This window comes from Henckelia pumila, chromosome 3 (genome assembly GCF_033568475.1).
Source record: "Henckelia pumila isolate YLH828 chromosome 3, ASM3356847v2, whole genome shotgun sequence".
NCBI lineage: Eukaryota > Viridiplantae > Streptophyta > Magnoliopsida > Lamiales > Gesneriaceae > Henckelia > Henckelia pumila.
In genome coordinates this window covers 148010439-148027721 of record NC_133122.1, presented here as the reverse complement: position 1 = coordinate 148027721, position 17283 = coordinate 148010439, and the positions used below count along the sequence as shown (strand labels likewise).

At 31.0% G+C, this 17283-nt stretch overlaps 1 protein-coding gene across 1 annotated transcript; it reads right to left on the bottom strand.

The window, feature by feature from the left end:
* Window positions 1–13594: 13594 nt before the first annotated feature.
* LOC140892449 (probable mediator of RNA polymerase II transcription subunit 26b) lies at window positions 13595–17057 on the bottom strand. The gene is made up of 10 exons (XM_073301326.1): window positions 16923–17057; window positions 16245–16827; window positions 15915–15983; window positions 15751–15833; window positions 15214–15269; window positions 15005–15138; window positions 14869–14896; window positions 14358–14749; window positions 14182–14272; window positions 13595–13866 (listed from the first exon to the last, which is right to left on the bottom strand). The coding sequence occupies exons 2-10, from the start codon at window positions 16701–16703 to the stop codon at window positions 13748–13750; spliced, it is 1431 nt and encodes a 476-aa protein (XP_073157427.1). The 5' UTR covers window positions 16704–16827; window positions 16923–17057; the 3' UTR covers window positions 13595–13747.
* Window positions 17058–17283: the final 226 nt, after the last annotated feature.

Below are 17283 nucleotides of genomic sequence, written 5' to 3'. Positions count from 1 at the left end.
ATTTCGAGGACGAAATTCTATTAAGGATGGTAGAGTTGTAAGGTCCAAAAATCCAGTAACTCGCTCACAATGATTTTAAGATGATATTTATGATGTTGTGAGTTTAAATTATTTTTAAGCTATGAATTATGAATATGATTTCATGTCTACATATATTTTATTTTAACAATTTTGAGTAAGTTTACGGTTTTAGGCTGAGTTTGATTTTGGACTCATGGGACGACGCTAACCAATGAACGAGGTGATAGAGTACATTTTTATGAGAGATTTAAGTATAATATTGATATGCTTATTATGTATGAGTCGGGGGATAGTATTTTTATCAGAAGAGTCGGGATGGGTGACTAACTGTATTTTAGAGATGAACACACATTACGTATTGAATGATCATTATCCTATCTATCTACCCGGTTCCCCACCCCATTGCTTCCTATGTCCCCTAGTTCCCTTGACTCTCACTTCTTCCCTATCTTCTACACGATTCCTTCCCCCTTATCTCCATTCTATCAATTTTTCCTTCTTGTTTCTTTATTGAACCTTCACGGTTCTTCAAGATAGTCACAAGACAAAGTTCTAAATCCCGTTCTTGGTGTGGTTAGCTCGTTGCCAAGAATCCGAATAAACTCCGTCTTCATTTCAAGGCAAGTAAAAATTTAAAAGATTTTGAAACTCATTCAAGCTATTATGTATTTTGATATGAATTGATGTATGTTGAGATATGTATGCATGATTTTCATGAATTTCAAGAGCATGAAGTTATGATTTTACGAGATCGTGAAGCGTAGGTTGTTCTTGTCAAGTTCTTGAGTTTGATTCAAGAGTTTCATATTTCTTTTAAGTTTTGAAGAGTTCTTGTAGTTTTTATGAAAGTTATTTCAAGTATTGTAGTGTGAAAAATATGATTTTTATGATTTAGAAGTATTGGAGTTAACTTTTAAGTAAAAACTTTGAAATGAGACATGTGTTCGGTAGCACCGGATTAGCGGCACTTGTTATCATTTTTATGATTAAGACTAGTTTACAAATCCAAATGATATGAGGCCAATTTTATTTGAAATATACCTTATTTATCTACATCTTTAATGTTTTGAGTTTTGTCAAAATCATTTTGGAAGATTGGTCAAAAACACCCCGAAGTGTGTCAAATGTTTTGAATTTCCGGCAGTGACACATCTCGGGAGAATGAGCATAACTCTTTATTGAAAACTTCAATTGAAGTTAGGCGTTCGGCATTAATAAGCCAAGATCAAGGGCTACAACTTGGATTTTTACCACTTTTCCAAATTCCGACTGAAAAATATAATTTCATCACCTGCAAAATGCCATTTCAGAATGGATCTTGCTCGAGCGAGAGTTAGTGCCGCTCGAGCGAGGATGTTTCTGCCCTCTTACACTTTGTTTGCGTGTTTTAATTTCTAAATGCGTGTTTATGATGTATTAAGGTGTTTTAAGTATGTTTAAGAGTTCCTACGCAAAAAGTTTCAAGTCTTACGTCAAGAACAAAAATAAAGACTTACGTGGATTGATTACGTTATGTGATGCATGTACTTGTTTAAGTTTCATTCATGAAACATAGGTTCAGTATAAAAAGTATGAATTTTAATCATCTATGACATGTATAAAGTTATTTAGTAAAGTTTTATGTTCATGAAGTTATAGTTATGACGGAAATTATGATGTTTCAATGATACTTCACAATGAATGACATGTTTTGATAACACAATGAAAAGATGATGGAATAATGTGATTATTGATGTATGATGAAGCATAAAGGGATTTGATGTCTTATGTGTCTTTGTGGTGGCAAATACGGGATTGGTACTTCGGGATGGGCGTCAGAGGGACCTTTCCAAATCTACGGGACTGGCACTTCGGGATAAGCTTCGGAGGGGCCTTTCCAATTATGAGTTAAGCTATGGAAAGACACGGGACTGGCACTTCGGGATAAGCTCTGGAGGGGCCTTTTCAATTACTTGTTGATCAATATGAATGATGAGATCAGGCCTATCAAACAGTTGCCACAAATTTCACATAATTCATCAATTAAGAATGAGTTTATGTTTATGTTCATGTTTATATTACGTCATATTATATTCAAAAGAAATTTTAAAACTCATGATTTGTATTGCATATTCTTGCTGAGTCTTTAGACTCACTATGCTTGAATGGTGCAGGTAATGAGGATGACAACTATGCATACGTCGATGAGTTTGATTTCGAACATGAGGAGGAGCCAAGAGTCGAGCCGGCGAGAGATGCATGAGTGTGTTTGTGTTGAGTTTAAGGAAACTAAATATTATTATGTTTGAGTGACGAAAACAAGTTTTATGTTTGAAATTATCATGACTTGGTTTGTAATCTATTTGAAATGTTTTAAGTAAGGTTGGATGTATGCATACATCTTTCAAAAATGCTCTTTTCCGCGTTTATATTAAGGTCATATTAGTTGAGTAATGTCCTCATCGGTTGAGAGTGTTACAAATACTACCCAATGGCAGTGACTGTAGCCAACTCCTTGCCTGATCCCTGAGAGAAAAAGAAAACAAACGTAAACGTATAATATCCTCAGGAACTCCATTCATCTTTACTGTATCAGTGATTTCTAAGAAAGTTTTCAGGTGAAGATGAGGATCAGCAGTTGCACTCCCATTAAACTGGTTCTGCTGAACCATGTTGATCAATGATATAAATTAAGTGTTAGGTGTATAGGTGTGTGTATGTATAGGTGTAAGTATGCATAGATGGGTGTGTTGTGTGATTTAAAAGTACTACTCAAAATGCTACAACTTTTGCCTAACTAACTTGCACCTATAAAATAGCTAAGTTTAAAAATCTCAAATTAAAGTATTAAATTGGGTTTTACTAGGCCGGGTTTAGGAAAATTCTAACTTTTGAAAAAGTTAAAGAATAAGCTCAAGAATGCAATAAAAGTGATTTTTGACACCCGAAAAATTCTAAAAATCAAACTTTCATCTATTTTCCTCATTTATCCCAGCTTAAAATTCTTGAAATAAAATCTAGGAATTTATCGCCGAAATCCACTATCGTCATATGCCGGAACCGAAAGTCAACGAACTCAAGAATCTCAAGAATAATTAACTTAATAATTAAACAAATAACATCTGAAGGAATTTAAGCACTAACTTAGGAATTAAAATCAACACTTTAAATATTTTGATGTCGCAGCGATAAATAAGATTTTAAATTAATAAACAGAGCGATTAAAATAATTTAAACAAACTAGATAAACATTTAAAAGTAATTTAAATAAATACACAAACGGAATAAAAAAATTTAAAATGACTTGGACAGTTAAAAGAATTTAAAATAAATAAGCTAGACATTTAAAATAATTTAAAATAACTAATCGATAAACTTAAATTATTTTAAATAAATAAACTGGACAATTCAAATCATTTAAATAGACAAATCTTTAACATTTAAAATCATTTATATAAAAAAATCTTAAAAAACTAAAATTATTTAAATAAATAAATCTTAAACCTTTTATAATCTTTAAAACAATTAATTAGTATAATAAAATATTTTAAATGAATATATTTTAAACAATTAATATTTTATTAACACATAAATCAAATAAAAAATTTAAATCAATTAAAATTAAAAAAATAATAATCGTAATATTTATTAAATTTAATGCATGCGATTTAGTAGATTAGATTTTAGGTACTACATTGAGATCTGGAACAGTGGTTTCTAGAGTTCCCTTAGTTCTAGGGATTTGTTACAGTTTTGATTTGGTTGTGTAACAAAGTATTCTACTTGGGTTTTTAGTGTCGATTGTGTTCTGCCAACTTGTTTTGTATTGTTGAGATATTTATTCCGCTGTTAAATCTAGCTTAGTAGTAGGTGATCTGGGTTGGATCGCTACACATTTAGTTGTTTTTATAATGATAAGAGTAAAAAGTATGTGTATTTCTTCTTTCGGTACACTATTACAATTTATATAGCTCATTATGTATTTTAATATGATAATTTCAAATTAAAATAACTGTTTTATTTTATTTTTTTATTAATATCTTAATATAATATTATCATAATCACAAGATTTTTTTATGCATCTTAATTTATCTCATGCCTCTACAGTAATTTTTGAAACAAAAAATTATTGAATTATTACAATTTACATGCAGCTCGTTATATGTTTTATATGATAATTTCAAGGGGCAATTGTCCTAAAATCCCCAACACTACTTTCATCTTTTTTCTCAGTCCCTAAGTCAGAAGAAATTTTTTTTCACTTCCTGACACAACTTCTTTATATGTTTTAACTCCCTTATAGACATGAGATTACTCAATTGACCTCATTCTTAATTGAAATCCACTTTTACCCTTTTTATTTGTTGGAACAATAAAAATATAATCAACAATAAAAATATAATAAGAATACCTGCACAATTCCATCGGACAATATTTATCCCTCTTTCGTTGGAACATCACCCACTTCAAGAACCCTAAAACATTGAAGACGATGTGCACATAAATCCATCAACCTTGAAGCCAGTGATCGGGGAGGAGACAAGATCCTTGAAGTGTAGAGTTTCTGAACTCTAAAAATCGAACGAAAAACTATTGGAAGAGAGTTGAAGGTCTGTTTCTTTCCCAAGCTTTATGAACTATTCTCTGAAATTGCAACTTTATGGGTGAGTTTGTGATTTATTTGTTGTTTCAATTTAATAATTCCCTAATATTATAATCGTGAAACAATTTTAGTTTATATAGAGCGACGAAAATTATCGGCATTGATCATCGAGAAGTTGTCTGAATTCATCGTTTTTGTCTTAAAGATAAGATTTATATTTCTAGAGTATCATAATTTTAGTTAATTTCTATTAAATCCTATATGGCTAATCTAAAAATATTTAAATTTCTCGATGCATAAAATTTTCTCCTCAAATTTTATGGTTGAGTTTTGTTATGAAAATAATTTAAATCATTTAATAATTACTAAAAATTGTTCAATATTGAAGCGTTAAAGTTTTTCTAAAAATTATTTAGATGTGTTCTTTTTTACAGAATATTGAAGTCTAAAGTTTTTTTGATTGCAAATAGATGTGTTCATCTTTATAGGAATGCAATTTTATCCTTAAAGTTTATTGTTTAGTTATTTAATAAAAAAATTGTTTACCTTTTTTAAAATTATCTAAAAATTCTTTACATTATTGAAACGTGCATATCAATCAACTTTGTACTTTTTTGTTGTGTGTATTAGGTTCAAAATAGAATCTGAAAATGGGTCTTGCAACCTTTCATTTTTGGGTAATTGTAAGTGCAAGAATCAGTTGTTTGTGATTTCAATATTCAGTTATTGTAGTTTGATAGATATATTTGTGAGGCTTGGAAAGAAATGTGCTGAGATTAGTTCAGAATCTATGATTCTACAATACTTAACTCCACAACGCAAGACGTGCGTGACTTTAAACGACAATGATGATGTCCTAAATATGATTCATCTACATATGTGTATGAATCTGACCATGATTGAATTGAGGACATAGAGTAAAAACGAGCATTTTAGCAGCCTAAATTTCGGGAGCTAAAATATATTAGATTTCTCTCTATATTGTATTTTGATATTTTTTTTTATTTTACATCTAGTAAGCTTGAAATCATGCAAAATTTGAAAATATTCTAGTATTATAATATAAATACATTTCTCTTGTAGATTATTGCTTCATAAAGACCAATATATATTTGAACGCATATTTAGCAGAAGTGCACATGATATGAATTATTTGACAATACTAATATTATTTACATCCAATAGTTGTGTATGTTAATTACTCATTTGTGTTGCACTTAACATGTTTATATCAAATTGGTAAGGGTTGATGAAGAAGACGTACAGAAATCAAATAGTGCTAATGAAGCCGATCAAGCCTCGTTGTGCAATACACTAGATGCTTGGATTAATTGTATCTGTGGAATAGGTCAAACATTCAAGAATGCTTCTGAATTTAGAAGATGTGTTAAAAATTATGTTATTGCTACAAGACGATCATTTTCGTACATAATGAATGATAGCGAAAAAATCATTGCAACTTGTACTGAAAAGAGTTGTGGATGGATAATTTATGCATCTAAATATAATGCGGATAATTTATGTTTTCAGAGACTTGGTTTGCCTTAATGTCATTGCTTAATTATGTTCTGTTGCATTGTATTCCTATAAGTTTTCAATAATAAAAAATGAGTTGTGATTCTTTATGCTAAACTTGTATCAGTTGACAATTTTTTGTTGTGTTTCTGATCCATGTTAAGTAGCTTAATGTTTATTTTGTTTAGTGTTGTATGTTTGTGGAAAGTTTGATATTGCATGTGTGAACTTTTTTTTTTATTTGGTTGAAGTAAAGTTTCAGATCATACATATCAATTTTAAACCCAAATTTGAGTACATAATTATTTGTATTGGGTACAATATATGCAAATATAAGTACAAATATTAAAATATTTGGTATACTTTGAAGAAAAAATGTTGGGTTGAGTGAGACAAATTTGGCTTTCATATGTTAAATTTCTTTAGGTTTGGTTTCAATGGTGTCTGTAATCGTACATATTAATTTTGAACACATTTATTAGAACACAATTTGCTTTATTGGGTGCCATATGTAAATTTATAACTACAGATGTATATATAAATCATGATCGATCTACAATATATTATACTTAACTCATGTGTACATTGTACGCTATTAAAAATCTATTGTACTCAATCTGATCGATTTTGTACCATGACATTATCACATTATAACTTCATCCAAATAAAGCAATTGCGTTCCTTGGTTAATATGAACTCACTTTATATTGTGCTCGATCGAAGACATATTGTACTAAACCCATGTATACCGTGTGCTTGATTTAACAACTAACGTACCCAATTTGATCTATTTTGTACCTGGATATTATCTCACTATAACTTTATCCGGAAAAGAAATTTTGTTCCTTATCTTGGATAATATGGACTAACTCTACATTGTGCTCGATCGACGACATATTGTACTCAATCCATGTTTCCGGTGTGCTCGATTTTAACAATCAATGTACTTAATATGATACATTGTGTACTCCATAATTTCTCTAATTGTCACTCACAAAATATGATATTAGCTTGATCAATTATTTGAATCCATGTGTTGGAATTTACCTTGCAACAATATCTTGTACATTTTAGATAATGGTGTATATCACAACAAGTGATGGAACTATATCATGATATATTTTCTTCTGCACTACTAGTGAAATATTGTATCTCATATAGATTCATCTCTATTAAAGTTCTTGTGTCCATGATATCTTGAAGTTTTTGAATGTCTACTGACCATGATTTTATACCTCGAAATTATCACACTATAACTTCATCTAGAAAAGCAATTTTGTTCCTTATCTTGGAATATATGGACCCACTCTACATTGTGCTCGATCAAAGACATATTGCACTCAATCCATGTGTCTGATGTGCTCGATTAAACAAGTAATGTACTCAATATGATCCATTGTGTACTCCATAATTTCTCTAATAGTTACTCACAAAATATGATATTAGCTTGATCAATTATTTGAATCCTTATATTGGAATTTACCTTGAAACAATATCTTGTACATTTTAGATACTGGTGTATATCACAACAAGTGATTGAACTATACATGGTATATTTTCTTCTGCACCACTAGTGAAATATTGTATCTCATATAGATTCATCTCTATTAAAGTTCTTGTGTCCATGATATCTTTAAGTTTTTGTATGTCTACTGACCATGATTTTATACCTCGAGATTATCACACTATAATTTCATTCGGAAAAGAAATTGTGTTCCTTATCTTAGTTAATATGGACTCACTATACATTGTTCTCGATCGACAACGTATTGTACTCAATGCTTGTGTACGATGTGCTGGATTTAACAACTAACGTACTAAATTTGATCTTTTTTGTACCTCGACATTATCACACTATAACTTTATTCGGAAAACAATTGTGTTACTTAACTGATTAATGTGGTCGCACTCTACATTGTTCTCGATCGACCACAATTTGTACTCAATGCATGTGTACGGTGTGCTCGCTTTAACAACTAATGTACTCAATTTGATCTAGTTTGTACCTGGACATTATCAAACTATAACTTTATCCGGAAAAGAAATTTTGTTCCTTATCTTGGATAATATGGACTCACTCTACATTGTGCTTGATCGATGGCATATTGTACTCAATCCATGTTTTCGGTGTGCTCGATTTAACAATCAATGTACTCAATATGATACATTGGGTACTCCATAATTTTTCTAATTGTCACTCACAAAATATGATATTAGATTGATCAATTATTTGAATCCATATGTTGGAATTTACCTTGCAACAATATCTTGTACATTTTAGATACTGGTGTATATCACAACAAGTGATGGAACTATATCATGATATATTTTCTTCTGCACTACTAGTGAAATATTGTATCTCATATAGATTCATCTCTATTAAAGTTCTTGTGTCCATGATATCTTGAAGTTTTTGGATGTTTACTGACCATGATTTTATACCTCAAAATTATCACACTATAACTTCATCTAGAAAATCAATTTTGTTCCTTATCTTGGATAATATGGAGTCACTCTACATTGTGCTCGATCGATGACATATTCTCAATCCATGTGTCCGATGTGCTCGATTAAACAAGTAATATACTCAATATGATCCATTGTGTACTCCATAATTTCTCTAATAGTTACTCACAAAATATGATATTAGCTTGATCAATTATTTGAATCCTTATGTTGAAATTTACCTTGCAACAATATCTTGTACATTTTAGATACTTGTGTATATCACAAAAAGTAATGGAACTATACATGGTATACTTTCTTCTGCACTACTAGTGAAATATTGTATCTCATATAGATTCATCTCTATTAAAGTTCTTGTGTTCATGATATCTTGAAGTTTTTGGATGTCTACTGACCATGATTTTATACCTCGAGATTATCACACTATAATTTCATTGGGAAAAGCAATTGTGTTCCTTATCTTAGTTAATATGGATTCATTATACATTGTTCTCGATCGATAACATGTCGTACTCAATGCTTGTGTACGATGTGCTCAATTTAAAACTAACGTACTCAATTTGACCTTTTTTGTACCTCGACATTATCACACTATAACTTCATTTGTAAAGCAATTGTGTTCCTTAACTGATTAATGTGGTCGCACTCTACATTGTGCTCGATCGACCACAATTTGTACTCAATGCATGTGTACGGTGTGCTCGCTTTAACAACTAATGTTCTCAATTTGATTTTTTTGTACCTCGACATCATCACACTATAACTTCATCCCGAAAAGCAATTGTGTTCCTTATATTGGATAATATGGACTCACTCTATATTGTGCTCGATTGACGACATATTGTACTCAATCAATGTGTCTAGTGTGCTCGATTTAACAACTAATATACTCAATATGATACATTGTGTACTCCATAATTTCTCTAATAATCACTATAAAAATATGATATTAGGTTGATCAATTATTTGAATCCATATGTTGAAATTTACCTTGCAACAATATCTTGTACATTTTAGATACTGGTGTATATCACAATGAGTGATAGAACTATGTCATGGTATACTTTCTTATGCACTACTAGTGAAATATTGAATCTCATATGGATTTATCTCTATTAAAGTTCTTGTGTCCATGATATCTTGAAGTTTTTGGATGTCTACTCACCATGATTTTATATCTCGACATTATCACACTATAACTTGATCCGCAAAAGCAATTTTGTTCCTTATCTTGGATAATATGGACTCACTCTACATTGTTCTCGATCAAATACATATTGTACTCAATGCATTTGTACGGTGTGCTCGATTTGAAAACGAGCATGGTTAAGATGACTCACTCTTAGTTGTGCTAGATCGAAAAAATATTGTACTCCATATATGTGAACATGATGCTCTATTTATAAAATACTATTTGGTTGATTAAGGTACATATGCTACTTTATTAAGAACAATATCAAAAATATCGATTATACTTGCAAATTAATCGAGTAAAAAATCAATGATATTTGGTATTACGTATAACAGAAACTGATATAGCCAAAACTTTTAATTTCACAACGCACCAATTTCAACCAAAATATAACCAAACTTCAAATACGTCCACAACCATTTGTTTATGTTCATCACATAATTTAATTAAAACCAACAAAACAACATAGACTTTCAATTTTCAATCACCACATCTACAAGAACTTCTTAGTCATAAGCATAATGATAAGTTATTAACTACTGAAACTTGTTTTTCAACAACCCATTTTCATCAGATAGTATTGTGGTTGTCACACGGGCTCTATAAGTATCGATCTGGACATCTTGTGCATATGTCTAGATCTCATTCATGTCACAAGCTACACACTCCATCCGCATGCATGAATAAACGCCACAATCGAGGGTTGCTCCTTGTTGACGACAAGGTTCTCTTAGCACTGGCTCACTTACTATCTGAAATCCCGAGAAGTGACGTATGACACCAGCCAAAAAATTTTCCTACAACAAATAATAATTTCAAATTCATACTTAATTTGTATTTAAATAAAATATGGTGTAACTTACAGAAACTTTTGTTGTCCCAACTTCAAATGAATCATGCATGGAGTTTCACAGTATAAATACCCCTTCATCTCGTTTTTAAACCAACAAAAACCAATGCAACTTGTCATTCATGGGGAAAATGATATATCTACATCTTTTAAATAAATATTCACTCAACTCCTGTAGTCTACCCATTGTGATAGATGTCAAATTTTCAAGAAATGCTCCATAATCGTTTCTGCGTATTTTCCTTTTTTATCATGTGTTGTCAACTTCTTGAGAACTTCTTCTTACACATTCAAGACAAAAATTTATTAGTGTATTTTAATCCAGGAGGGGAACATCGTTAGAAATATTCCTTTCCACTCTTCTTCACATGATGATCATTAACTGATTTCTCTTCTACAACCATTCCTATATTAAAAACCAGAAACAAAATTCTATAAACACAACTACATATTGTATGCCTTATATATGTGTGTGTGTGTGTGTGTGTGTGTTTCTTTTCAATTTTTGAAGAATATGCTTAAAATTCCAAATAAATAATAATATCAATCTCAATGAATTTTCAATTTAGTGAGTCGAAAAAAAAAAGAAAAACATCAATTTAAATCTCTTGCAGTACACCACAACAGGAACCAAAACAAAAAGAAAAATACAAGAATAAAAATCGAAATGTACAAAATGCAAGAAATTTCGATTTGCTGCATACTAATAAAGCACTGCACCCCATTTATGAATTTTAGAAATTTTTGGAAAGACAATTCAATGCAACTAAACATCTATTGAATTGCAATATCAAATACAAAACCTAAAATTTGGGGAAAATGGTTGTCAATAAACTAATATAGCCAATTATAATTTCAAAATCACGAAAATTTTTGTAAAAAAAGATTAAAAACAAATGGAAACCGAATTGCACAAAACACTACAAATTTCGATTTACTACCTCGAAATCAATTCAATTGAAAATAGATAGACTAACAGAATCAACGACAAACCCTATAAATTGGGGGAAAATGTGTCAATAAGCTAAAATAAATAACAAATATTTGAAAACCCCCAAATATTTTCCAAGAACGAAACGAACGATAGAAATTGAGAAATATTTTGTTTTTCTTCGTACCTTCTTCGATTTTTTCGTACCTTTCTTCGATTTAATTTCAACTTACTTCGCACTTTTCTTCACGTGCATGGGTATCTTCGTTCTTTCTTCGTCGTGAAATTTTTTCGAACTATCGGCAGAGAAACCGAGAGAAACTAGATCACGGTGGTATCTTCGTTCTTTCTTTCGAACTATTGACAGAGAAATGGAGAGAAATTAGATACGATATGTAGATGAGGGTATTTGGGGTTTTGAATTAAAAATGAGGGCAATTAGGTATTTTGGTGTTCATTAGGGAGTTAAAACAAATAAGTTCATTTTGTCAGGGATTCATAATACATAAGTTCTGAACCAGGGACTGAACACAAAGTTCAGACTTCGATTAGGGATTTATGTTATATTTACCGTAATTTGAAACTAAAAATAATTATCTTTTTCTATTTAAATTATTTTTTTTCTCTATTAGTATCTTAATATTATATTATCAAAATCAAAAGATATTTTTATATATCTTAATTTATCTCATGTCTCTACATTTTTCGAAAAAAAATTATCCCCAATAATTCACATGATAACTAAATATAAGAATTATACATCCACTTAAAGTATTCAACAATAACTGATTGGAAAAAAGTAGATTTATGGGGAAAAAGTAGATGAATTTTTTGTTTATAGTATTTATATATATAAAAAGTTAACATGATTTGCATGTAAGATGACAAGCTTAGTTTGTAAGGTAATGTTGATTTCTAATAGGTGCGATGTTCCAATCTTTCTACCTTCATTCTCCCTTTATTATATTATTATATTATTATTTAAATAAACATTTATTTATTATTTTTAAATGGTTTAGTAGGTCTATTGTACATTTGTACTTCATTTTCAATTTTATTAATTGTTTTTAAAATGATTAAATCCTTCATTTTAAATGGTTTAATAGGCCTATTGTACTTAATTTAAGCGTAAACATTCACCATAAATCGAAATCTAAATTTCTAAAATTTTATTTTTAATCATTATTTTTGTATTAAAAAAGATATAGAAATTAGTAAAAATAACAATATTTTCTGGACTTTAAATTAAATTTTAAAATAAAGTGTAAATTTACTAAAAAAATAGAATTTTATTAATTTAAAATATGATTTCGCTAGTAGTGGTGGACTCTTTGGTCCTTGAAATTTTTTTTAAAAAAACTTTATTGCTATACAAAAAACATATATACACATATGTGTGTTATTTATGTATTTATTCACACTTCAATATATATTTATTGATTATGAGATGCTCCTTTCTTTTACATATTTTATTTATTATTATTATTATTATTTTAAATAAACTTTTATTTATTATTTTAAAATGGTTTAATAGGTCTATTGTACTTCATTTTCAATTTTATTTATTATTATTATTTAAAATGCTTAAATCCTTCATTTTTAATTTTATTATTAATTTTAAATGGTTTAATAGGCCTATTGTACATTTGTACTTAATTTAATACGCTTATTGTACTTAATTTAAGCGTAAACATTCCTCATAAATCGAAACCTAGATTTCTAAAATTTTATTTTTAATTATTATTTTTGTATTGAAAAAGATCTAGAAAATTAGTAAAAATAACAATATTTTCTGGATTTTAAATTAAATTTTAAAATATAGTGTAAATTTACAAAAAAAAAAAATACAATTTTATTTATTTAAAATTTGACTTCGCTAGTTGTGGTGGATCTCATTGGTCCTTGAAATTTAAAAAAACATTATTGCTATACAAAAAACAATTATACACATGTGTGTGTTATTTATGTATTTATTCATACTCCAATATATATTTATCGATTATGAGATCATCATTTCTTTTTACATTTGCACAAGGTTCGTGTTTTTAGTTCTCAAATTTTTTCCTCTTTATATTTATCAAACTCAAATACAAAGTTTTTTGAAACTAATTAACGGATTATAATTATGAAAGAGCGAAAATGAAGATCCTAAGAGCTAAAATGAAAATCCTCATTTGAAATTGACAGTAGCTACCGGCGCCTCTTCTTGTTGGATAAGCCGGCCTTCATGTGCTGATTATTCCTCGGCGCAAAACTCTTTTTGGGAAGATCGTGAAGCTCCACCACTTGTATTGTTCTCCGCTTCTTGGCTGTTGAGATGTGTGATGATTAATATTAGATGAAAGAGTTTAATGATAGATCATATGACATATGTACAAGTTTCTCACTATATATATAGAACCTTATTCTGTTTTGTGAAAGGTCTTAAAGTGTAATAGACATATATTGTAAGTTGGGTTAATAATTTTCCCAGACAACGAAAAATGCAAAGCATTCGCTATCAGGATTCACTGCATAGAGTCTTGTTTACGGCCTTGTTCCTGTATGGCCTATGCTCCGAGGCGTGACCCGATGTATTAATATATATATACAAGTGCTAAACAATAGGAAGTAGGCAAACTAACCATTTTCGACTGCTTGATAACACTCTTGTAGCTTTCTTTTTGCCACCTCTAATTTCATCTGAACCGAAGCCTCGTTGTTAAAATCCAATTTCTGCAGATACAAGAACAGTGGAGACATGAGAGAGTAATTGAGCCAACAGGTTCACATTGATACCTCTTGTACTTGCACAACTCACCTGTTTGGGAGACATTGGTTTTTTCTGAATTGTGCCTGTGTCTGGTTTCTGCTGAATCTTGATGTTACTCTCAACCCTCGGCTGCAGCGCTGGATTTGGTTTCATGGGCCTAGATTGATTGCTCTGAGGGTTTCGCCCATCTAGTCGAGTTTCAATACAATGTAGTTTTGGTTTGGCTAGTCGACATTCACCATTTTGAGGCCTATTTGGTTCAAGCATTTGTTTCTTCAATGTAGTTTCCTGATTTTCTTTCTTTTCAACCTTCCTGCTAGTCGGAGGAAAGCTTGAATTACCGGGATCCTTGAGCTTCAACTTCTGAATGTCCGTCTTCTCAAGGGACAGCTCTCTGCTATTTTCTTGGTTCTTGTTGAAGGCCCCACTGTTTCCAAGGTCTGAAACCGTAACCAAGAGCATGAATCTTTATTCGTTTTCGAAAGGGCAATTCTTATTAAAAGAACCGAATAGCCAAAATATAACATAACATATAAAGCGTTAAAAGGGAGAAACTCACTTCCATCATCATCCATGCCATCAAAGAACTTCACCAATCATGAAAAGATAGAAAAAACAAATAAGTTAACCATGTCATGAAATCAGAAAAGTCACAAATTGCAGAACTTTAACAACAAAATGAGGAGATATGACACCTTTGACAGCTCCATTGAAGCAGTAGTAGTAAAGAAAGCTCCTTCATCTAGCGGAGGAGACGGAAGCCCTCCCTCTTCTTCTTCTTCTTCTTCTTCAGCGGTCATTTTAACTGATTCTGTTTCGGCTTCTCCACCTAAGAAAATAATCCATTATTCACAATTAAGAAACACAAATTTTAGTTCATAATCAGAAAATCTTTATGACTAACTTCTTGTAATGGCTGTTGTAGCTTTCATCCATGCATCAATCATAATTCTCCATTCCCTGAATTTTCAAACAGAAAAGGAACAAACGTTCATTAACAGCTTTAAATGCGCCGGAAAAACATTCTAGATTGTTAGTTCACCAATGTAGCCACTATTCGAAATATCAGTAATAACTATAGACTCAAAATGGGGTTTTGTGGTATGGCATAAAAGGAACAAACAAAAGTGGGGGAACCAAAGTTGAGTTGGCAGAGGACGGCTCCTCTCGCAGAATTACTATACATTCTATATACAACGAAGTATAGTTTCACTTTCTCAAAATATTTCAACTTCTAGTTTCACTCCTCTCCACTACTCTTTCAGTCTTTTGGCTCTGCCGCCATCTAACATACAAGGTAAGAGATATATAGTAATGCAATGTATTTTGACACGTATCAGTATGATTAGGTTCTTTCTCTTTAGTACTCCAAAACAAACTATACTCCAAGGAGAAACAAAACCGATAGTATCATAATTAGGCGATAGAAGACAGTTCATACTCCATTAATGCCGCAACAAGATTCTGAATATCCTTGGAAGCATGCTTTTGCAGAACCTTAACAGACTTTCCAATGTGAGTAACCTGAGATGAGATCATTTGAAACAAGATTAAGAACAAAATGTCGCAGAAGAATATAATCCTAAACAAGGATTCGGGTCGAACCTTTAGTGTCTCTAAGGAGATATGCATAAGTTGAAGCCGCCTCAATGAATCAAACAATAACTCCACCGACTGGTCAAGAAAAACAAGGCAACAATCAAAACCATAACTAAAACAAACACAGGCAATAGCTAAAGTAGTAAGCAACAATTATACAAAGAACATCTACATAAACCAAATAAAAAAAAAACAAGTAAGAGAATCCCATTCGTCAGTTCAACCGAGAAAACATCAACAAAAGTAGACCTCAATCTGCTAGATGAAAATACCAAGTTTTTAGCAATATTTAATACAACATAGATTGAACCATAATGAACACAGAAACAAACCAACCTCTTCATCCTTATTACCCAAAATTTCTTTGATCCTCAAAACCTCATCAAAAACCTTAAATTCTTCATCAATTTCATCGGTCAATGCTTCAGCATCTCCGAAACTCCAATTGTTGTCACAATTCCAACTCGCCTTCACCGCCCTTCTTCGACTTTCATCAAATTCATCACCACATCCATTATTGTTCGCCTTGCTTTCCTCCGTACAAGTCCTAATTTTATTATTGTTCTCCACACCACCACAATTTATAACAGAAGGTTCAGTCCTATCACAGCCAGAACACTTGGTCATTTGACTCACGAATAACATCTCAGCGATTCGATCCCTCTTCAATTTGAAATCGTAAGGGTAATCGCAGGCGGCAACCATTATTGCATGCTCGATCACATTAAAGATATCAGAATTTGAACTTCTGAAAAAATCCCTCCATGTATCGAGACTCACTGATGCATCGCCCATGGTCAGAATTCGACGATTAGATTCAGTTCCAAGCTAGCGTTTCTTCGACTACCCAGATAAAGAAAATGGATTTCTTGATCAAAGATAAGACGTCCGAATTCAATCTCTTTCAAGAAGTTGGGTTCTGCATGTAAATTTAAATTCTTCCCTTCAAGATTAAAAAACTCCGACAAATCCCAAGAAAAAGAAAAGAACAGAGTCTAAAGAAAGTCTATTTACCGATTGAGAGAGAAATTTGTCATCTATCTATCATATATCACTCTCTTGAACACCTTATATGGAGAGCGAATGTATCGCTTGGATAGAAGAAGGAATATTTTCTGTGGGCTTAAAAGTTTGAAAAATATGAAGAAATTGGGCAGTTGATGTGCACAAAGATAACGGGGCGGTTTCAGTTCTTTGCGTACGTATGCTGCGACAAATATTTGTGATGCTGCTTACAAAATTCATAAATATTATTATACATATTCGGTTACAATTTATCAATATCATAAAATTATCTCGATGAAAAAATATTTTCATGAAAAATCTTAAATATACAATGAAAATTACAAATTCGGTTACAAATTATATTTGATAT